At 43.7% G+C, this 24,409-nt stretch overlaps 1 protein-coding gene across 1 annotated transcript in view; it reads left to right on the forward strand.

Moving 5' to 3' along the window:
- Positions 1-24,409, forward strand: part of GABRB2 (gamma-aminobutyric acid type A receptor subunit beta2) — a 950,662-nt gene that overhangs the window by 912,344 nt on the left and 13,909 nt on the right. The window contains exons 6-8 of the mRNA XM_069199371.1: positions 694-831; positions 3,649-3,801; positions 5,839-6,083. Coding sequence (XP_069055472.1) covers positions 694-831; positions 3,649-3,801; positions 5,839-6,083 — 536 coding nt within the window. The remainder of the gene's footprint in view (positions 1-693; positions 832-3,648; positions 3,802-5,838; positions 6,084-24,409) is intronic.

Below are 24,409 nucleotides of genomic sequence, written 5' to 3' on the forward strand. Positions count from 1 at the left end.
TTGATATGTATCTGGGCTTTTAACCACGCCCACCTCACACCCATCACTATCACTCTTCATGGGCTTGCCATTCAAAAGTCCTTTGTTTTTGTTGGTAAATGCTTTATGTTTGTCGCTCCTGGGGGTGTATTTTTTTACTCCCTTCGACATCGACCCTGTTGCATGCCTTATTGCACTTTTGCCGATAACTTTGACTACGAGCAAACTTCTCTTTCCTTTGGTGGTCTCCCTCGTACACACGCTCATGGCGGCTGTGGCACTTTGAATCGTCTCGCTATGTCAACTGTTTTACTTCTTATTTTCAGTTTGTGTAGCAAGAAAAGTCCAGTTAGGAATTTACAGCGCTAATAGCTCTAACTCAAGCAAATGCGAGACCCATTACATTGAAAATGCTTGTTTTTGTTTAGTTCCACTTTATTGCTGGTAGTCATACTAAAACGCCACACATTTGAGTACAGTCAAACATACAATCTTTCTGCAACCTTTTATCCCGCCATCTTTACAAACCTATGCTGTTCTCCATGTTTTACCAGAGCAGACAAACATTTTGTCACCCCAATTACTCTGAAACACAATAACACTTTTTTATGCTGATGACTTCTGCCATGAAGTAGAGGGTCACAGATTGCATTGTGATTTAAATAAATAGTTGTAAACAGAGCTTGTAGTTACACATTTTCGTATGTCTTCCAGATGGCTATACCACAGATGACATCGAGTTCTACTGGCGGGGCAGCCCCAATGCAGTTACAGGAGTAGAAAAGATTGAATTGCCACAATTCTCCATAGTTGACTACAAGCTTCTCTCCAAGAATGTTGTGTTCTCCACAGGTAAGACGTGCCATGAATAATTGTGTTATGAAACAGCTGTGTAAGGCTGAATATCAGGGGTCCATTAGGGTTTGATTCACAGAGACTGAGATATTGTCTTTACATCCCACTCTGTTCCCAGAAAACAATCTGATATTGACTTCCTCCACTGACAGAAGCAATAGCTTAGGGATGCCCAAAATGTGGTAATGGGGCTGAATGGCTGCCAAAAATTCAATATATCCAAATGTGATAAATGTACATATATAAGATAAATAGAAATGATTACAGAGACAGTTTTTATCCTGAATATTGTGTGCATGAGACACTCATAGACCGTTGAAACCTTGGCAAACTTGTAACTTTGTTCTAGGTCACCCAGCCATGCTGGGACCAAACCTATTGTAAAGAAAGGAACTCTAAACCACAGAATATTTATTGGATACACATTTACTAGATTGGTAAAGAAATGGAGGTATAAATCATATTCATTTACTACATCAGCCCTAGAAAATGTGAAAGGAAAATGTTCACTGCACCAAATGAACACTTTAGCAGGAGTGTGTATACTTTAAACTTCACCCATGAACCTGGAAGAGAGGTACCTTTACCTTTATGAAAGTTAATGAGATTCACTGACTTTGTCTAGTTTCATTTGAGTAAAGATTTAGGCCCACATTTATACTTTTTGACGCACAACTGCGCCAATGCAGTTGTGCGTCAAAAATTTTACCACCGGCTAACGCCATTCCAAAGCGCCATGCGGGCGCCTTATTTATTGAATGACGTCAGCCGGCGCAGCGGATTGGTGTGCGTCAAAAAAATGACTCACACCAGGCTGTGCCGGCGTAGGGGAAAATGGAGCTTGGGCGTCAAAAAATGGGGCAAGTCAGGTCTGAGGCAAAATTCAGGCCTCAACCCGATTTGCGCCATTTATTTTTACGCCCAACCCCCATTGAAATGACTCCTGTCTTAGCAAAGACAGGAGTCATGCTCCCTTGCCCAATGGCCATGCCCAGGGGACTTATGTCCCCTGGGCATGGTCATTGGGTATAGTGGCAGGTAGGGGGGCACAAATCAGGCCCCCCTATGCCACAAAAAAAATACGGAAAAAAAAACTGACCTGAACTTACCTTTTCTTCCCTGGGATTGGTCCCTCCATCCTTGGGTGTCCTCCTGGGGTGGGCAAGGGTGGCAGGGGGTATCCCTGGGGGCATGGGAGGGCCCCTCTTGGCTCCTTCTGAGCCCACAGGTCCCTTAACGCCTGCCCTGACCCAGGCATTAAAAAACGGCGCCCATCAGGCTGGGCGCCGATTTTTAAGGCCTGCCCCCTCCTGTGCGACAAAATTACGTCACAGTATAAATAAGGCGCACAGGCCTTAAAGTCATTTTTTTTAAGGGAACGCCTACCTTGCATATGATTAATGCAAGGCTGGTTCCCCCTTCCAAAAAATGACGCACATGGTGGAACTTTGACGCCCGCGGGGTCGGACGTCAAAGTATAAATATGGGGCAGGGTTTGCGCCGATTGTGCGTCAAACATTTTTACGCAAATTTGGCGCAAAGAGAGTATAAATATGCCCCTTAGAGTCAATGATCACAGTTCTCTGCAGCCTGACCAGGGATGTACATCGGGCATTAGGGAGATAGGTATTTAGTTATTTTCACTCAGTCTTATCTGCACCAGTAACTGGGGTTACAGCAGGAAATACCCCAAGTCTCGTCCTAACTTGTGGGATTGCTGGTGGGTGTGGAATGCCAGCAAGCACCATCCACTCCCCACCCACCGGAAGTCCTGCCCAAAGGGCAAGCGCCTGTGGTAGACGATGAAGAAGCATTACGCACTGATGCATAAATGCTTAGCGACGATCAAGTGGCTCTTCAGTACTGATGTTCGGTGGGAATACTTTTTTGCTTCCGTGAAGAACATTGCACTCTTGAAAGATGGCAACTATTAAAAACACTTCCGCTGGGACATCCGGTCTGTTCTGAAAGCTGCACTTCTAAGTTATGACAATACACTAAGGATGGGAGATTGAGGGTTAAAGACTCCAAAGAGTGCAAAATGCTCTTTCGACTGGATTTCTAAGCTGGGTTGTATAGCAGTCTGTTTAGCAGACTCTGCAGAGGTTTCTATTTTACAAATGTAAATGACAGCAACGCCGAAACTGATTTTCAATCTCTTGAGTTTAAACAGTGAAGGCCACTCAGATGGGTAATCACAACACGTGCAATTTAAGGAGAAACACAAAGCAGATCAAATTGTGATAGCTGCTTTTTAAAAGACATCAAAGCACTGTAGTTTAACATTTGTAAATCCCACTGAACTATTTATACAAACCATCGGGCAGAAATGAGGCAAACATTAGACTGGGCCAAATTGTAACGGTTTGATATTTCCTGGTTCAAAATTCAGATTCACAGAATTTCATCTGAAGCCCTATTTTATAGTAAGTTTGTGTTTTCTAATATTTGTATTTTTTATGCTGTACTGTAATGTTAAGATATTTTGCAAATTATTCACTTTGCAAATGTCAAGCTCTGGCAGCGTCAAGGTGCAATATCTTGTCACCGAGCTCTGATTCTTCTTCAAGTAAATGTTTATATGCAAACATCTACCTAGCAATTATGAGTTAGAATGAGAAAGAATTCTTCAAGAGATCGTGATCCTTTACTACACTAAGTACAGCACAGAAGAATCCTTAATATATGTTTATTAATGTCTATATGGCTCAAAATAATATCTTATCTCCAAAATTATAGATTAGATCCAGTTGTGCTAAGCTACGAAACTCCTCAGGGCCAGCACCTGAAATCTGTTTTTTCTATTGTTCTTAGGGTCATATCCAAGATTGTCCCTCAGTTTCAAGCTCAAACGAAACATTGGCTACTTCATCTTGCAGACCTACATGCCTTCTATTTTAATCACCATCCTGTCTTGGGTGTCTTTCTGGATCAACTATGATGCTTCGGCTGCAAGGGTTGCTTTAGGTAAAGCATGGTCACCTCAAGCCCAGTGCTACAGTATTTGAACATGGAATGTCTTCAGTCCCATCGGATCTCCTGACTCCATCAAGGAACAACTTAATGATGTCATTTCATGTAGTTCTTCTTGGGAAGCAACAGGGTTTAGCCGCACGCTTTTGTCGCTTGTGATAAATTTCACTATTAGAATATTCAATAGATTGTAATAATGTTCCTGTTATTCTCAGTGTTGGTGTGGCGAATGCAGCTTCCCTGATAGATCTAAAAAGAGGGCATGCTTTGAATTGATATCCTTGTATGGTCTAATGCAATGAAGTATTTAAAATGAAGCTTTGGAAACCAGCAAGCTGGGACCCTAAAGAATTTGTTATTTAACAACAGAACCACTAAAATAATCATTATATTCCACTAAAGTATCCAGCTTAGATCTTTCCATTTTTCCATGGTGGAATCTTTAACTATTAGTGCTGCACCCATGGAGGTAGCCACAGATATGTGATCATTTTTGACAATATGTGTCAGTGCCCACCTCTGTCCTTCACATGGTTGCTGCACTCACATTTGCACTATTCATCGCACACTGGTAGGAAAGATCTGGCACTCATCATTTGCAGACAAGCCTGTGACTACAGTTATTTACCTGGTGTTGTCTTCACTCCGATGGTAAGATGTCATTAACTTTACTTTGCTAATATAGCCATTTACCTACTTAATAGTACAACATAATGGTACAAGATTATTTTGACAAATAAGAAAATTTAGCTACTTCTTCTGACAATGCCAGAACCTGAATCCTTGTAGCCCAGAGGACACCATTGGAACATTTCTTGAGTAATTTTCTGGCCACCCTGGGTATACCCCTGGGGGGAAAATGCACCTGCTTTTTCCTTAATATTTTGTTCAGTCAGGGGTCTTATGTTTGCTAGCTTCCAGTTTGGCCATTTGAAAGTATTAGATGTGCATTTCTAGAATCTGGTTTCAAACATTTGGAACTTCTTTTGCTTATACTTGAGATGTAAAACTAGCACGTATGGAGCTCATTCTCCTCAGGCAGTTGAACATGTGAATGCTTCTGTTCTTCCATTAATGTTGATAAATGTGTTTAGGCTTCACAGTTTGTAAAGATTTAAAAAAATTATTATTTTTTTTTTTTTTTAACAGACTGGTACATAATATATTTTTTTAAATCTAAGAACATGATGTATGGATGGATGAGGATAGAAGGATGGAAGGGAAAACACATAATTATTGGCTAGATGTCTTTCTCTGTATGATGGATGGATTGCACAAGCAGATGGATGTTTAGATGGATGGGTAGGTGGATGGATGGATCAGTGGCAATTAGCTCAAGTGCTTAGTTTTTCCATTAATTTAATTACGACTTGTGCATATCGTCCTTGTATTGTGGGGCAGAACAAACTGAGTACAAAGGCAAAACCAATTACAGTGGAATGACAGGGTTGTGACCACTATGTAAATTTCTATCCCTCATTACAATACATTGTGAACCTGCTTTCAGGGAGACATGCACACAAAGTAACAAAATTACAAATATCTTCACCAGATGACATCTAGATTGCCTCCTGTAAGATTATGCATTGCTGAGAATTCAGGATCTATCATGGTGTATTCAGTGACTTACGTGTAAGGTATTTTATTGATCTGGGAAGATGGGAGGATGGAGAGGATGACAGAATCTATTGGTGTGGATAGGTCGAAAGTAAAAGGGATTATCCTGGAATGGGTTGGTAGAGGGTATGAGAGACTAAGATGAGTAGATTAAGAGAGGATGAGAGATTCTGATGGCATGGACATATAAAAGCATGATGCTGACATATGGCAAGATGAAAATGTCAATCAATGACACTTACATAAATTGATCACTACAATAATATGACAGAAAGCCACTGCCTTTACCAGAAAAGAGTGCAGTTTTACAGACCTAACCCCTCTATTGAAAGTGATGTCATTAAGGCAATATGCATTTCAAATATACCTGTAAAAAAGTGAATATTTCTAGTACACAACTCTCTCTTCTTGCAGGAATCACAACTGTGCTCACCATGACAACCATCAATACCCATCTGCGAGAAACTCTTCCTAAAATTCCATATGTGAAGGCTATCGACATGTACCTGATGGGATGCTTTGTGTTTGTGTTCATGGCATTGCTGGAGTATGCACTGGTCAACTACATCTTCTTTGGCAGAGGTCCGCAGCGTCAGAAGAGAGCAGCAGAGCGAGCCGCAAGTGCTAACAATGAAAAACTGCGACAAGAGGTCAATAAGGTAATCTGAGGCCTTGCAAGTGGTGCCCGCTGAACCGTGATGGTTGAAGTGAGGTCATCATCTCCAACGGCCACACTTTGGTGGTTATTTTCTCTGTATAATTTCTACTGAATTTGTTATGTTCAGTTCACCGAACCTGCCAAGTATCAAGAACTGGGGATGCTTCTGATTCCAGGTCTTTATAGGTTATGTAGCAACTATTTTATTTCATCGTCTCTATTCTTCCCTGGAGTTATAATTTGATTCTTTGTACTTTTTGTATCTGCCTGACAATATCTTTCCTCCAGGCCCCATGTTCTAGTGCTCTGGCTCTGTAGAAGGATTGCACGCTTCAGCATATTGCTAAAGAAAATCTCAGCTTAGCACTGCACTCTCATCAACAGTCCCCTCGGCAATAATAACAGTGTTCCTCTCATCATTGCATCTTTCCAGAACCCCTACAGACCACTCAAACTTCCCAGTTCACAATAAGCATCTTCTGGCTAGAGTTGACATTACGTCAATCACAATCCTGACCTGAGTTCTTCTGAGAGTAAATGGCATTCCAGTATTATTAATAATAGAATTTCAGTAACAGATATGTGTCTCTTGTCAGTTATGATTTAAATCCTCCTGGGTTCAAAAGTGACCATTGATAGACAAGTCATAGTAACCTGGTGATATTGTTGAAATAAGTGTGCTCAACTAAGAATCAGGCCACTATTTTCCCAAATATGTTCCTGCACCGTCTTGCTTTCTTAACCCCCTGGCACTGCCACCTGTTTGTTAGTTCTCTATCTGACTTTACTTTTGACTTAAATGGAGACAGTAGAAATCCCACAAACATCGGTGACCTAAATATTAGATCTAAACAGCTGTACTTGGATGAACCCACAACTGTACTCTAAAATATGGAAACCATCTATTTCACTCAGCTGGTTTACGATTAAGGCTCCCAGCTTTCCTTAACTACTTATTTTTTTACAGATAAATATAGATGGCAAACAATGCGTTTCCTGTCTGTATTTATTTTTAAAAGCGCAGAAAAATCAGAAAATGTTGCTGCCTGTGAGCAACTCTTGATGCTGTCGTTCATTACTTCTAGGCAAAAACTGCACAGATAGACGGCATGGGGAGTTAAAAACCAGGATGATAATTCCTAAAATACAGACATATGTTAACATACCTTTGCAGTATAACGCTGATATGCACCTGTGGATGTAGTATTTTTTTTATAGGTCGCTGCTTAATTTGGTAAAACGCGACAGGCATCCACGTATGAGTGCAGGACTAAGAATTAAATCAAAGTGGACCTATACCATTTTACCACTCCATTTACTCTCAAAACACAAACTAAAATACGGATAAATACCCATGAGGTGGCCAAAACATAAATATGGATAAATACAGACGGAAATGTTACAAAAATAAATGCCATAATACTGGGAGCTCTATTTATGATCACCCACTTTTAAAGTAAGCTGACAGGCAAAACTCTTACGTTTTCTGTGGGCTTGATTCATATAACCACTTGCCTACTTGAATTAAACTTTAAAGCAAACATTTGTGTATGCTACCATTTTGAAAGCTCATTCTGTTATACATCGGGTTGTCTTTCTTTCAATCTTTCTCACAGTCTAATCCGATCTTCCTACTTTCTTGGAAATCAGTTTGAAAGAAAGGGACAGTTTGAAAATATTTGCTATCAGATCTTAAAAAGCCAGCACAATTAAATCACAGAAAAGATCAAGAGGTTGTATATGGTGTTATGGTTGCGTTTAGCGCCCAGATTCTGAATATAAACATTCCGGTTAGTAAATGTATCAAATACTTGGAAGTTCATGCACGTGCTTTCTTTTCTGGGCTTCAAGAGTATGCAACTAACATGCTCCTAGTAATACAGCCACAGTAATAAACCTTTCATTGACTTCTGGTGGCCAGACTTCATTGACTGCTGGTGGCCAGGCTCAATGATTCTTCGTGTTGCGACGTAGACTTTCTATGATGTTACATTCCACCTCCTGGCCTTCTTCTTATGGCCGTAACAGTCATTAAAATATGTAAAATTATAGATGTGTAGCTATCAATGAAGCTATCATACACAGGGACACTAAAGCCTTGGTTTTTGGTGTTATCACTCAGTTCCGCACGGTACATAATATTTACCATGCTGTCGTGGCAGATGGGAATCAAGGCAGGTACAAAAAAGATGCAGCCAGCATTGATTTTGTGACAGAGAGCATCATCTGAATATGGCAGCGACCAACTGTTTCCCATAGGTCTGCAGTAAACAGCAATTAGCAAGTGCTTCGGAGAAAGGGGGTAAGCAGGGGAATACAGGAGATGCAGAAAACTCCACAAACAAGTATACCATCTAATTAAGGCCTCTGAATATGTGGATACCTGTGAGATTATTGTCATCTTTTCATTCATTTTCACTAGTATCTTGAGACTCAGGTTGTGTAAAACATGAGAAGATGCTGCTCTATTGCACTCACCTCCCAACAATGAATTATATGTTTTGTTTTTCATTACTACATGAATAACTTATAATGAACAGCGGAAATGGGGCTCCATGATTCATGTTTAAATGTGAACAAACAAAACCACCCACTCTAGCCCCATAATCTAATTACTAGTAATTTGATAACTGAAAACACTTGATGCGTTTGGTTCTTCTTGGACAGCCCATCACCAGGACTCTATAATTACTTCCTGCAGTCTACATCACCTTGGACAACATATCTTCTGGAAGGAAAATGGATGCCTGTCTCTTCCATGATCCAGGGCATCAAAAACCATGTGATGGATGGAGTGCAACAATTAATCTCAGCCACTGGCAATTACTTGGGCAGCATCCTAGTCTATTGCTATTTCTGCACAATGCCACCTCAATGTGGACCCAGCCATACGAAATCAGTGTCTTTTGGCACAAGTTCTATTTATTACAAGTTTTTTCAAAGGTACACAGGGCAGATAAAGGACAAGCAAGTGACATCAAGCAATGTATTAGCAGTACATTATATGCTTGGCAAATTAAGATAGGCCCCCATACATTTTGTATAAGAAAACACAACATGAAGCACTGACAAAAAAGAGGGGATGAGGGGAAACAACAGAAGGAGATGAAACAGGCTTTGAGTCAAAGCTTCATGGCATAAGTTGGCAGTGGTTGTCAAAGGGAAGTATGTCAACATTGTTTATTGCTAGTTGACTGTCTCATTAGGAGGGTGGTCTGGGAAGAGGTGTATACAGAGGGAAAAAGGAAGGAGGTGAGCAAGGAAAAGTTAGGTCGATCAGATACGTAGGTGATAGCTCTATGCTACTGGTGTAAGTTGCGCTAGTGCTGGGGACATTTCCCTCCCTCCCCCAAGGGGGTGACTTCCAAGTCCCATGACATGGATGAGTGGGGGAGGGGAGGAGCTAATAGTTTGCTAAGTAATGTGGTCAGTCGAATAGTTGTAGGGCACCTAAATGGGGCAGTTGGAAAATTTAATTTTCAGTCAAGAGATATGGTCTATGAGCGGTTGGAATCATCGCATGAATCTTTTTCCTAAGCCGGAGAGTTTGTGTGTCATGTACTCCGTTGCTAGAATATGCCAGAGACTTACAAACCAGGATGCAATAGGTTGGCTTATAGGGGATTTCCAGGCAAGAGCAATAAGTTGCTTTGCCGCTTCCATCATTTGTTGTGGCAAGTCCTAGCCTGGGTGTGTCATCGCGTGCAGGGTCGGATGACGGAGTCCGAGAATGATTGTATGATAGTCCATAGGGAGAGGGCATCCCAGTGTATCTTTTACATGACTGAGGACGTCAATTCAAAATGTGGTTATGTGCAAGTATGACCTCCATATATGTTAGAAATGTCCTAGGGCCCGCCGCATCTCCAGCACTCCGGGGGTAATGCAGGGTAGATGGTATGTAAGCGGGCCGGGGTATATTAACATTGAGTGATAAGTTTATACCAAGTTTCCCTTTGGGAAATGCTGCAGAATATTGTAGGAATGTAGCACCATAAGATTTCCCACTGTTTCTGAGTAATGCCTTGCGTATGATCAGAATCCAATTGCCTTTTTTATAGATGACTTGGGATAGTGCAAGATTGTTGGAGAACATCATATTTTTTTAGAGATCAGGCTGTGAGTGCCCTAAAAATTTCCGACTAATGTTTGAAATGGGGTGAATAAGTGAGTGGCAGCCTTGATATTTGTGGAGTGTAATGCTCAATGCCACAGTTTGAGATATTGCAAGAAAGATGTTTCGGGGAGATGGAACTCCATTTTGCTTAAAAGTGTTTCCTTGGAAAAGGTCTTTTAGAGTTCTACAGTCAATTTTAATCCAGTCTGGGAATGAGTCTTGTGTAAGTGCAAGCCTGAAGTCTGGGTTGCGGGTGATGAGGGTGTTTGGGGATGGAAGCGTGGTAAGGTTTCTGCACACTGCAATTTTGTCTCAGATGTCTAGTACTGTGCTCGTTGGGGTTGCTATATATGCACTGCGGGGGCAGGCATGTTTTAGGGAGGCATGCCATGTTCCATAGTGCCTACAGGTAACTCCCAGATCCATGTGCACCCAGTGTTTCTCGCTCTCCCTGACCACCCACTCTGAAATGAATCACAAGTGGGTAGCACATTAGTAGTCTTTGATATTATGGCATGCTAGTCCACCTTTATTTCTGGTTAGTATAAGTAAGGCATAGCTATTGCAATAATTTTAGTGTATATTTTTGTGTCTGTGTTGAGTAAGGCTATCAGGCAGTATGATGAGCAGAGGGTGGGGTCCTTCCCATGTTTCTGGAGTTATTTCAGATTGGGAAGTGGTTGCTTAAGGCCGGTAGCACTAGGGAGTGAATTATGAAGAGCCAGTAGGTGCTCCCGTAGTAGAAGGAAAAAAGATTTGGTAAAAATAAGGTGTCAGGCCATAAGGGCCAGGTGTTTTCCCTTTTGGGAACATTTTAATGTCCCTATGTAGCTCATTGGCACGAAAGGGTGTTTCCAAATCTTAGGCTGTTTCTGGTGCTAAAGGTGGCCAGGGGCAATTTTTGAGGTATATATGTATGGCTAGCGGGTTTTTGTCACCAAGTGCATATACATTTTGGTAAATGGTGCAGAAGACATCCTGCTTGTCCTGCTCCAGTATAGCCCAACCACCTCCCTGGGTGTGGATCTTAGATATATGGGACTTAGCCTGTTGGTATCAAGGTTTACATGCTGTGAGGGTGCCTACCTTATCCGCATCATCATAGAATTTCTGTAGAGAACGTTCTGCTTTGTTGGTGTAGAGCACCAGGAGTTGACCCCTGAGGAGTGCTAGTGGTTGTTTTGTTTGCTTTGTGGTGTTGTTCTTATCAGCTTGTTCGAGTGAGTTGATTTCTCCTGTGAGGTTATTTTCAAGGAGGTGGGGCTCCCAAGCTCTAGTGATGGCTATAGTAGAGATGGTGCCCCTGATGGTGCCCTTAACGACATCCCATAGAATGTGAGGCAGGGTGTCGGGGAGGGATTTGAGTAAAAAATAGTCTGTGATAGAATCTGTGACAGTTGCGCTGTCAAAAGGGTCTCAGAGAAAGTGGGGGGGCAGACCACAATGAGGATGGGTGGGGGAATGCTGAGGACGTGGTGTCCAGGTGAGTTCTATGTGTACAAGATCAGAAATGGAAATATCTAAGCTGTGTGCAATGGTTAGAGCTGTGAGGAGGAAGTGAGATACGAATAAGTAGTCGAAACATGAGTAGGAAGGATTAGAATAAACTGAACTGTCCCTGACATCGGAATGTAGATAATGCCATGCATCCACTAAGCCAGCTTTGCTAATCTCCTTCTTGAGTGCAGACGACATGGTGATTGTGCCCTGAAAGTGTGCAGTGTGGGGTCCAAGACAAGGTTAAAATCACCCCCTACAATAAGTCTCCCATGAGCACCCTTGAGTTGGTCTTGTAGTACCCTTGTGAGGAAGGCTCTTGTGATTGGTTCGGGGCATACAGGTCCAGAAAAGTAAGGGTAGATTTGCCTTTTATGATAGTCAGTTTGAGGAATCTGCCCTCCGAGTCTCTGATAACTCTGAGCGTTTTAGTAGAGAAGCCCCTTTTAAGAAATATAAAAACTCCTGCTGTCTTGGTGGGTGAGGGGGCCCAGTACTGATCAGGATATTTGGGGTGTATCATTTGATGACAGTTCCCATGTGTTAGGTGGGTCGCTTGTAGGAAAATTACATCTGGGTCAAGGTAAAGCAGGAAGCACCACAACTGCCTTCTTTTGTTAGGGGAGTTCAGTCCTCTAATGTTGAGGGGGATACGTTTGGTAGGGGTATTAGTAGCCATTGTCAGTCCTTGGGGTCGGCTGTGGGTGTTTGAGTGATGGGGAAATCTGCACCCCTCTTACTGCTGTCTAAATGATTTTTGTTGGGGGACCTGTATAGAAAGCGTGCGTCAGTGTGAGATATGATGGAGAGCGAATGTGCCTATGGTCAATAAAGGCAAGGTGGGTCGAACATGACCAACAGGGCCAGAACTAGTGAGGCTCTCTATTCGGGGCCACGCACAGAGAACTGCCAGGTCAGTTTGCGGTGTCATCCCCATTAGGAGACGTACCATGAGAGAGGGGCAGGGAACCACCGCTAGAGTGGGAGACAAAGGTTAGGGTAAGAACAACACAGAACCTTTATACAAATACAGAGTGTTAGACATGACATCTTTGGCGTGGTCTCCCCTGTCTTTTTTGCCTCTGCTTCCTGCTTCCCATGTTTTGACTGTGTGCTGGACTCTGTTTTTGCTGTTTTTGGTACTCTGGGCACTTTACAGCTGCTGACCAGTGCTAAAGTGCAAGTGTTCCTGTGTAAAGTGTATGTGTAATTGGCTTCTCCATGATTGGCATATTGAATTTATGAGTAAGTCCCTAGTAAAGTGCACTAGGCCTGTAAATCAAATGCTACTAGTGGACCTGTAGCACTGGTTGTGCCACCCACATTAGTAGCGCTGTAAACATGGATCAGTCCTGCCACTGCAGTGTCTGTGTGTGCAGTTTAAAACTTCAAAATCGACTTGGCAAGTGTACCCACTCGCCAGGCCTAAACCTTCCCTTTTTATACATGTAAGGCACCCCCTACGATAGACCCTAGGTAGCCCCATGGGCAGGTTGCAGTGTATGCTAAAGGTGGGACATGTACAAATGTGTTTTACAAGGTCTAATAGTAAAATACTGCCAAATTTGTTTTTCTTTGTTGCAAGGCCTATCTCTCTCTTAGGTTAACATGGGGGCAACCTCTAAATATCCTTAAAGTGCAGTTTCCCTTTGAGGGCAGACAGGAATATGGAGTTTAGGGTCTCTGAACTCACAATTTAAAGATACATATTTTAGTAAAGTTGGTTTTTAGATTGTTAGTTTGAAAATGCCACTTTTAGAAAGTGGGTATTTTCTTGCTTAAACCATTCTGAGACTCTGCGTGTTTGTGGATTCCCTGTCTGACAGTTGTGCTGTTTCTGAATCTCCTCTAGACAGTGACACAAAGGGAGCGGGGATATAGCCTGCATATCCTGATGAGCCATCTGAGCTAGAGTGGAGGGAGGAGTTGTCATTTACACCTGAGAGGGCTGTGCATGCCCTCAACAATGCAGTCCCCAACCCCCTGGTGTGTGTATGGGGCCAGGCCTGGGCAAGGCAGGATCTTGTGAACAACAGAGACTTTCCTTTGAAGTTTGCCTACTTTTAAGGCAGACAGGAGTATAAGTAGTGGACCCAAAACCCAAGACTTTAGATCACTTCTGGAACCAAGAGGAACCTCTGTCAAAGAGAAGAGCTGAAGAGCTCAGAAGAAGTGTTGTCCCTGCCTGTAACTGTGCTTTGTTGGGCTAACCTGCAGTTGCTGCTTCTACCTGTGTAAAGGGACAAAGACTGGACTTTGTTGTGCATTCCTGCTTGAAAGGGGTTGAACTGAGCTTGCCTCCTGTTTTGAAGTCACAGGGCCATCAAAGACTTCCTCTGCCAGCACCTGGACTTTCTGCTGAGACTCCTGCCCTGCCAAGTGGTGCCCTATCCAGTCCCCGGGCCCTTTAAAGCTGAAGCTGGCAGAACAAGAGCAGAAATCCACGCACAGTATGCCATGTGAGAAAATTTCAGATGCACCATCTGCAACGCGGCTGATAAACGATGTGCCACCCGCTTCGCGGCTGAAATCGACACTCCACCTGCATCGCAGCTGGGAGATCGATGCATTGTGGCTGAAGAAATGATGCAACACCCGCTTCCGGCTGCTGATACCGACGCAAACCCCTCTCAGTGTGATTTTCTAATGCCCTGCGAATGGATTTCTCACGCACTGTCCCTGGGTGTCAATGACTTCGTGAGTCTGCGCAGATCTGAGGTGCCCCATCCAGAAATCTATGCATTGCTCTCTTGCGAGGGAGAAAATCTACGCATCGCCTACCAGAACGGAGAAGAAACGACGCAAGGCCTCACTTGCAAGTAAGGAATCAATGCATTGCTGACTTTTCTGATGCAGGCTTGCCCGTGTGTCTTTATTTTTGACGCAAACCAGGTACTTTGTGTAAACATCAGCGTTTCTATTGTTTTCTATGGAGTAAGACTCTTGTTCTTTTGAACATTCATATCTTGACTTGTGTTTGTTTGTTTTTTTGTTGTTTTGGTCTTGTTTGATTTAGACAAATATTACCTATTTTTCTAAATGTGTGTGGTGTCCTTTTTCACTGTATTACTGTGTGTGTTTGTACAAATACTTTACACATTGCTTCTGAGATAAGCCTGACTGCTTGTACCAAACTACCAAGGGGGTAACCAGGTGTTATCTAAGTGTGTTTCTCCATTGACCTTCCTAGAGTGAGGGTCTCTGCTTGGACAGAGTGCAAACTGACTGCCAACCAGAAACCCCATTTCTAACGCAGAGTCTTCAGTAGATTGCTCAAGCTCCGAACCATGGGCCTTGCGTTGAGAATTGTCAGCATCCCAGAGGTTCTGCCAGATTTCTTGTATGTAGATATGGAGGTCTAATCAAGTGAGAGTCTGCGGGCTTATTATAGCATGTCTGGGTACGGCTGCAGAGGTTCCTGCTTCAGACTTTGTCAGTGGGCAAACATAGCTTCTTTTGCAGTAGTAGAGGACTCTGACGCTTCTTTCGGCCCGCAGATTTACCTTACACAGTTTACCAGGCTGGGCATCCCCTGCCAGTGTTGAGAGATTGCAGGCATGTGGGGGGCTGTCCTGTTGATCAATAGATAATCCCATGTATTGTTTTGCTTCTGGTAGGGAGTGGGCTGTGCATCTTTGGTCATTTATATGGAAGGCTATGCCAAAGGGATGCAGCCATTGATATTTGATTCACTTGTCCATCAGTGCTGCTGCGGTTGGGTGAAAATTGCATTGCTTTTAAACCATTAAAGGGGAAAGATCTTGAAATATCTGGATCATTGTACTCAATGTACAATGTCTGCTCACCCTTGAGCCGCTTTGAGGATGGCCTCTTTTTCTGGTTGTGTACCCTGGTTAAGATATATGGAGGGTAGCTGGTTGCAGAGGAGAGACAGTGGGCCCTGTCCAATAGTAAGGGTTGGTTTGCATCATTGCCTCCACGGGCCTGCAAGAGATTTTGAGTGAATGTGAGTACACAGTCTCTTTTTGCTCCTTTAGGAATTCCCCTTATACATATGTTGTTCCACCGGCAGCAATTTTCTAAATATTTGTGTTGCGCCTGCAGTCCAGTTGTTGCTCTTCTAGAGCACTGATGCACGTCCACATGACCTCTTGGTCCTCCGCTCTGACATTGACGGTGTGTTGCAAGTCATCAACCCTGTCACCCAAAACTGTAATGTTTTTTCTCAGTTTGTTGCGACAGCTTTTGAAATCAGATTTGAGTGCCGTGATTTCCTGTTTGATGTCACTGTGGAATTGCTCCTTGTCATCCTGTGTGATGCTATGGTCCAGAGGAGAGGGTCAGGGGGTGTAGAGTTTTCTGGTTTGCTGCCCATTTCCACCGACTAGGTTTTAGACCATAAAGTAATTACAGAGCTGTTGTTAATGGCCTTGCAGCAAGGCATGGCACTTCCTGACCGATAGGACAGTAGGTCTGAGATCAGTATCAGTGGTGGCAAGGACACCATATGAAGGGTCTCAGAGGACGGTTCGTATTGTATGCCTGGGTAGCTGTACAGGCCTTATTGCAAGAGGACGCTATCAGCTCACTGATGTCGAGGGTAATTGTCTTAGTGTCTGCGTTTGAGATAGATATCTTGAGAGTTTCCATTTGTAGATCTTCACTAAGTTGGTTCTGTCTAGGTGTGGCTCGCTACTCCTTTTTATGGATGAGAAAGAGTGGTGCATCTCATAGCTTAGGGAAGGAGCTACGTAAGGGCAAGGTGCTTGTAAGGGTATGTGAATTCAAGGGCTGCTCAGAAAGAGGCAGTGTCTTAATGTCAAGGTGGCGCAAGTGGCGTGCTTGAGGGGCTTTTCGCAGATTGCTGCGTGAGATTCCCCACCACATGAGTCAGCAGCAAAAGTGAAAACGTTATGTTTCCTACTGCTAGCCGCTGCCAAGAGGCTGAGTTGGGGTAGTCCCAGTTTACTTATTCTGAGAGAGTTGCTGGGTGCCTGGTGAGCGCAGCTATGAGAGGTCACAAGGGATGTTTCCACAACTTCTACCGCAATGATTTCAGCCACTTCCGCAGTGTAAATTGGGGTTCGCCAATAACGGGGAGCTCTCTTTCTCGACTATAGTAAATAGTTGCCTACCAGTAAGTGGATGGTTTGTGATGTCAGGATGTTGGCGGAGGGGAATAGAAACCATTGGCAAAGGTTTGTGGATTCTCCGTGGCCCATTCAACAATTGCAGTGCTGGTTGTCCCCCTTTATTTACTTTGCACTTCAGGGGAGTGGGTCACATTGGTGCTATTCTAGGGCCCACTCCGTTAGACAGCACGCGGCAAGAGGATGAGACAGGACCCCTTATTAGGTCTTTGGCGTGGATGGGACAATGAGGCTCCCAAGTGGGGTGGCGAGAGAGCTTAGGCTTGGCAGAAGGTTTCTTGGTTGAGGCCATGGTGAGTCTGTGGGGAATGCAGTGTCCAGCACTGGTTAGGAGGTCCTCTCAGGTCTAGGGCTTCAGAGGACTTGCAAATGAAGTCCAATTTTAAAGTTGGGAGCCAGTCCAAGGGTATTGTCCACTCAGTATGCACTAGATAACCAATTATGAGTCAAAAACCAATGGGGGAAGATCTATGGCCCCCTACACTACTGGAGAGGTGTGCATTGATGGTGATGGAACACTTAGAGCAACCATTAGTTTAACTTGGGCCCAGGAGTGCACAGCTACCTCAGCCCGCAGAGAAGGAAACCGCTCCCCTGCATCTCCAAGTGCAAGGTTTCTACTTCAGCAGCAGGTTGAGCTGTGCAAATTGCAGAATGCCGGAAGGGGGCTCAAGGTTTCAGTGGGGACCCACAATTTTTCGCTTCACCTGAGAAAGACGACAGCCATCAGCAGGCTCCTCGGACCAGCCTTTGTGGAATACCAGCCAGGTTGGGTAGGTGGACCACTTAGAGGGGGCAAAGCAACGAGGAAGGCTCAGGACGGGGAGGGAGCCCAATCTTGGTAAGCAGCAGAGCTGAAGGGGCTCCAGGTCACAGTGGGTTTTTCCGTGGAACCGCATGGACTGCGGAGTCGCACAACTTGCCCAAGATGGCAAATGCCTCTCTTCGATGGCTCACGGCACCTGAATTCTGACTGAGAAAAGCTGCAGGTTTCGTCAGGGTGGATGGCCCGTGGGTAATGTGCGGGAGAGGTGAGCAGTGAGTTCTGTGTTGGGGCCTCTGCTTCTCCTGGGATGCCTATTTACTGCTATCAAAGCCTTGGTGAGTCAGAGCAAGAGCTTTGTGCGACGCACTCCATCGGCAGTTAGGCCACGCCTCCACCCCCACTAAAATCAGTTTTGACCATGTTCCAATTGAAACAGTCTCGCCCGAACTGCCAGTAAAGTCTTTCCTGAAATGTAAAACAAGCAATCCAATTCCTGTTTCACACGTATCAGGGTTCATCAGCTGGGCATAGCCTGATTCCAGTGATACATCATTCACAGAACCAATGCCTTGGCATAGCCATCCCACCCAGGGGATCCCCCCTGGGGTTCCCTATTGAATTCCAGAAGCAATGGCAAGAAAAGTAAAGCAAACCAGATGCTTTTCATGTGCAATCCAAGAAGAAACAATTGCTTACAGTAATAGTTATTTGCCTATTTGTGTGTGCAAGTGTATTTATTTATTGTTTTTCGTAGCACTTGAGCAGCCCAAAGATCAAGTCACAGTGCTTTAATAAGGAGAAATCGCTACTTAACCTCTCGACTAATAGGACTTTCCTCCACTGCTTATAACACCGTTTTTAGATGTTTCAGGTAGCTCGTGTTAAAACATTCATATCATTATCCCACAAAAGTTAGCCATGGCAAATGTGCATCCTTTTTTCAACCAACACCCTCAGGATTCTAAAAGTACTGAGGGTCTGGAGGGAACGGAGACAATAGTCAAAACGTAGCTAAGTGTTTTTTTGTATGGAAAATGGGAACAATGCTGTGCAAGAAAACATTTTTTTTAAATGGCATCAACTAAAGGTTTGCTGTGCTAGAGTCACCCTCTTGTCAGCTTTCAGGTAAAAGCTGAGTTGTATAAAAACATTTTTTACCTAACTTTTTTATTTTTTCTTAGAGGAAGTCAGTCAATTTTTCCTAATTGTGGTTTCAGCCTACTTGCAGTTTGGGGTGGAAACAGTCACAAAATCTATAAATGATCATGGAAAAGTATACATTTCTGAAAAGTAGACAAAATTCTGAATGTACCAAGGGGTAATTTGTTTAGATCCCTGAGAGTGTTCCTAAAGAAACAGACTGTTAAAATAAAAAATAATGAAAATGACTGGTAAAAGACAGCTAATTGTGGCAATGATTTCAGCTGTAATTTTTTTGTATATTATGTGTTACATGAAATCTGTTCCTCCATCTAAGGTTTGACAGAATAAAGGTAGTCAACTTCTAACTTCAACAAGTGGGAAGGAGGAGTTTATGAATTTTATGTTGAAATTGAAGCGGATAAATATTTGTTGATTGACCCAAACATATATTGCTGAATTTGTGTTAGAAAGGGCAAGTGGTATTCAGGACCCTGCCCTAAGTCTCTCTAGAGCAAGAAAAATATTTTAAGTTGATGGGACATTAAGATTGGACTAGTAATTTAGGTTTTGGCCTGTTCTTGCTCTGGCGAGATATTGGTTCGATACCAAGCACAAAAGAGAGGGGGATATTTTGATTAATTTTCACAGGACTGAGATAGCTGTAAATGATTTGTGATACTACCGTTGTGACTGATAAGTTGATGATAGATTAGATTTTAGTGAATATGAAGAGTAGGAAAATTCAAGAAAGGTTTTGGGTCATTGAAGATCCTGCTGTTTAAGAGGCCATAAACACTGTAACCCTATTTAACAGTCAGGAAAATGGGTTAAATCTGTTAGTGAAGAATGCGGTGTGGGAATCCGGGATATGAATCACGAATGAAGTGAAAAAAATCAATAGATGAAAGGTCTAACAAGATACATTAAAGAAGATTGTGAAATGTTGCAAAGCTTAGAGTTAGAAATTGGGTCTATAGCTGGCAGAGGTATGCACTCTGTACAAGTAGGGACCAAAACCCTAGTCAGGGTAAGTCAGTTAAACTCCCTAAATTAACCTGTCCTCATCCTCTGGTAGCTTGGCACAGAGCAGTCAGGCTTAACATAAGAGGCAATGTGTAAAGTATTTGTGCAGCACTTAATTACCGTAACACCACAATAAGACTCCACACCAGCGTAAATCCAAAATTCAGGCAAACCTTGATGGAGGGCAGGTAGGCTACAGAACCCACACAGGGCCCACTGAAACAGTACCTTGGATGGAGCAAGTGTCGGCATTTCCGATTCATGCAGTCAGGTAGATGCATTGTCGTTGAGCCTATCAGTCGGGTCCCACGTCGAACCCTTTTTGATGCAGGTGATGCATTGTTATCAAGCCACGCAGTGATTTCCTCAGATCGGTGCTCAGTTGTCATCAAACCTTGTAATCAGTTCCCATTTCATTGTCAAATCGGCACTGTGTCAGCATCGAAGGATACTGCTGCATTTCCGAGCACCGCAACTGCCTTGATGCGCTGGATTTGATGAAAAACCTGAAGGCCCAGAACTGGATTTGCACCTCTTGGCAGGGCAGGACTCACAGTGGTAGAGTCCAGCAGCTGAAGCTGTGATGAGGGAAAGTCATTAATGGCCCTGGGACTTCCAGAACAGGAGGCAAGCCAGCAAGCCCTTGCAGTCACTTGGTTCTGCAGAGTAATTTGAGAGCAAAGTCCAGTCCTTCTCACTCCCAGTCAAGAGGCAGCAGGCCAAAACAGCAATGCAGTTGAGAAGACTGGATGTCCCTCCTGGCAGCACAGTAGCCCTTCTTCCTGGCAGAATGTCCTTCAGATCCAGAAGTGTACTGATTAGGTAGGGGTTGGGGGTCCAGTACTTACATCCAGTTAAGTTTTCGAGGTGGGGGAGACTTCAAAGAGAACCCTCTGAAGTACACAAGGTCCCTGCCTTTCCTTCCCTGCTCCAGACACTCTACAGGGGATTATGTAGATCTTTGTCTGAGGACAGGTACAGCCATGTTCAGTTGCAAGTGTTAACTCCTCCCTTCCATCTAGCCTAGGAAGGTCTGTGTTAGACCTAACTTCCTTGCCATGGTCTCCCCTAACTTCCCAGGTTGTTGCTAAGTGCTGGACTCTGTTTTTGCTGTTTTTGTTACTCTGGGCACTTTACCACTGCTGACCTATGCTAAAGTGCAAGTGCTCCCTATGTGAACTTTTCCATAATTGGCATACTTGATTTACAAGTAAGTCCCTAGTAAAGTGCACTAGAGATGCCTAGGGCCTGTAAACCAAATGCTACTAGTGGACCCGCAGCACTGATTGTGCAACCCACATGAGTGGCCCTGTAACCATGGCTCAGACCTGCCACTGCAGTGCCTGTGTGTGCAGTTGTAAACTGCCAATTCGACTTGGCAAGTGTACCCACTTTCCAAGCCCAAACCTTCCTTTTTTACACATGTAAGGCACCCCCTAAGGTAGGCCCTAGGTAGCCCTATGGGCAGGGTGCAGTGTATGTTAAAGGTAAAACATGTGCTGGTATGTTTTTACATGTCCTAATACTGCCAAATTCAGTTTTCACTGTTGCAAGGCATTTCTCTCTAATAGGTTAACATGGGGACCGCCTTTAAATATCCTTAAAGTGTAGTTGCATTTGAGAGCAAACTCTCAATTTGAAAATACATCTTTTAGTGTGGGTGGTATTTAGATCAACAGTTTGAAAATGCCACTTTTAGAAAGTGGTAATTTTCTTGCTTAAAACATTCTGTGACTCTGCCTGTTTGGGGATTCCTTGTCTGGGTCAGACTGACAGTTGGGCTGTTTGTGCTTCTTCACTAGACAGTGGCACAAAGGGTGCTGGGGTGCAACCTGCATATCCTGATGGGCCATCTGGGCTAGGCTGGAGGGAGGAGTGGTCACTTACACCTGAATGGGCTGTGCCCGCCCTCACACAAAGCAGTCTCCAACCTACTGGTGTGCATCTGAGGCCAGGCCTGGGTAAGACAGGATCCTGTAAACAACAGAGACTTTTCTTTGAAGTTGGGCAACTTCAAAAGCAGAAAAGGGTATATGCATTGGACCCAAAACTCCAGACTTCAGATCACTTTAAGGATTCAAGAGCAACCTCTGCAAGGAGAAGAGCTGAAGGAAAAGTGTTGCCCCTGCCTCTGACTGTGCTTTGTTGGGCTATCCTGCAGTTGCTCCTGCCTGAGAAAGGGGACAAAGACTGGACTTTGTAGTATATTCCTGCTTGAGAGGTATCCCCAAGGGCTTAGACTGAGCTTTCCCCCTGTTCTGAAGTCTCAGGTCCATCAAAGACTTCCTCTGCCAGCACCTGGACTCATTGCTGAGACTCCTACCCTGCCAAGTGCTACCTAATCCAGTCCCTGGGCCCTTGAAAGGAGAAGCTGGTGGAAAACCAAGAAGAACCAAGTGCACTGACTTCGGTCGACCCAGACTGACGCTGCTGACGGATTCTGCAATACCGCCTAAAACTGAAGCTGTGGTCTTTGCTTGAGTACGACGACCCCCACAGGCCAATGCCGCAGCAGCACCGCTGAAGTCCGTGAGTCCTGGAGGGCCGTGTCACCGATGTCATTGACACCCGACTTTGCCACACCACGCTGTGACCGCAGGATATCGACTTCTCCAGAAGTGTGCAGCTCCAATACTTTTTACTGATGCCACCTCACCTCCACCGATCCACAGCAACGACCCGACGCCGCTTCGTGACGCCTCCACTCCTTCGCTCCACTGCACCGAAACCGACACAGCATAGGATCCACCGACGCCTCGTTCCCCAACCCCATGCACCGGCTTGTTTTCTCATTTTCACAAGGTACGATACCTGGGGGTCCGTGTGACTCCATAGCTGGCACCATTAGCGTTGGATTGTTGGGAACGACTCTGTCACGATGCCGTGATATCACCAATTCGCAGTAATTCTTGCTTCTAAGTGCTATTTTTCTGTTTAATCTCTCAAAATTCATAACTTTGCTTGTGTATGTTGGATTTTTGTTGTTTTGGTCTTGCTTTGCTCAGATAAAAAATGTTCCTATTTGTCTAACCTGGTGTTGAGTAATTTTGTAGTATTGTCACTGTATTACTGAGTGTGTTGGTACAAATAGTTTACACATTGTCTCTGGGTTAAGCCTTTCAGTTCGTGCCAAGATACCAAGGTGAGCAGTGGTTAACCAGGTGTGTTTCTCCTTTGCCCTGTCTAGAGTGAGGGTCCTTGCTTGGACAGGGGGGTAACCTGACTGCCAAGCAAAGATCTAATTTCTAACTGCCTATCAGCCTGATGCTGGGCCATCAGTATACAAATGTCAGACCCCATCTCCTTTGAGTGTGACTGTCTAGGGGGAATGCACAAAGTCAAGCTGTCACCCACCCCAGAACTGTATTCAGAGGCAGGCCGGGGCACATAATTGTTAAAAACCAACTTTCTGAAAGTGGCATTTTCAGTCTTGCAATTTAAAATCTGACTTCACCATAAGTTGTGAAATTTAAATTTGTGACTCCAGAGACACCAAACTCTAAAGTTCTATATTTTTCCAATTGAAGGTTACACTTAAAGACTGCTTCAAGATAACCCCAATGTTAACCTATGGGAGAGATAGGCCTTGCAGCAGTGAAAAACGAATTTAATTGTTTTTCACTACAACAACATGTTAAACTTAAGAGTCCATGCCCAACTTTGGAAATACACTGAACCCTGCCCTTGGGCTAACTAGGTCCTACCTAAGGGGTGACTTATGTAACAAAAAGAAAAGTTTGGGCCTGGCAAGGTGCCAAGACAAAAATGAAAGTTTAAAAATGCACGCACAGAATCTGCACTGGCAGACCTATAATTGTATTGTATTGCAATTGTATTTATATAGCGCTTATTACACCTGACGAGACTTCAAAGCGCTTTTCAGTGAGATATGTTTAAAGGGATTCAGTAGTGGGTGGCAAAATCAATGCTACAGGCCCACTAGTAACATTTAATATACAGGCCCTGGGCACATATACTGCACTTTACTAGGGACCTAAAAGTAAATTAAATATGGCAATTGTGGTTAAGCCAATGTCAACATGTTTTAGAATCCTAAAACTGGCAGAAATTAAGTCAGAAAAAACAGGAGGCCAGAAGGCAAAAAAGTTAGGAGAACCACACCAAGGATGCCAGGTCTAACACATAGCCATAACTTAAAGATAGAGAATGTATGCTTTTTTTTTTACCAGGGGTGGATTATTTGTCTAAATTTTCCATGAGAGAGTGACATGCCAAAAAATAATTCGTGCAAACCTTAACGCAAGCTCCCTCACCTGATTCCAAGGATAAATGAATCAGTGTTCTGTGTAATGCAAACTAGAAAGCTGCAAGAGTTATTTTCATACGTTAGGCAGTTGCTGAGCCGTGGTTGTCAATAAAAAGTTATCTTATTATTTCATGTTTCACTTTATTTATTAAACAGTGATTTGGCTCCTGGTGAGATCTGATGCTAGGGTCTACGGGTAGTCGGAGGGGACTATTCCAGTAGCCCTCCGTTGCTTCAGTTACATAGCGTCTGTGCACCCGTTTACCTTTAGTCCCTTCAAGACTTTAAAAATTCAGGTGAAACGATGTAAAATGTATTGATGGTGAAAATGCCTACAATATTCCCTCTAAAGTCAGAAAGGCGAGTTTTTGCTGAGTGTTGGTTTCTGTCGAGCACTGCTGTG

This window comes from Pleurodeles waltl, chromosome 7 (assembly GCF_031143425.1).
Source record: "Pleurodeles waltl isolate 20211129_DDA chromosome 7, aPleWal1.hap1.20221129, whole genome shotgun sequence".
NCBI classification, from domain to species: Eukaryota; Metazoa; Chordata; class Amphibia; order Caudata; family Salamandridae; genus Pleurodeles; species Pleurodeles waltl.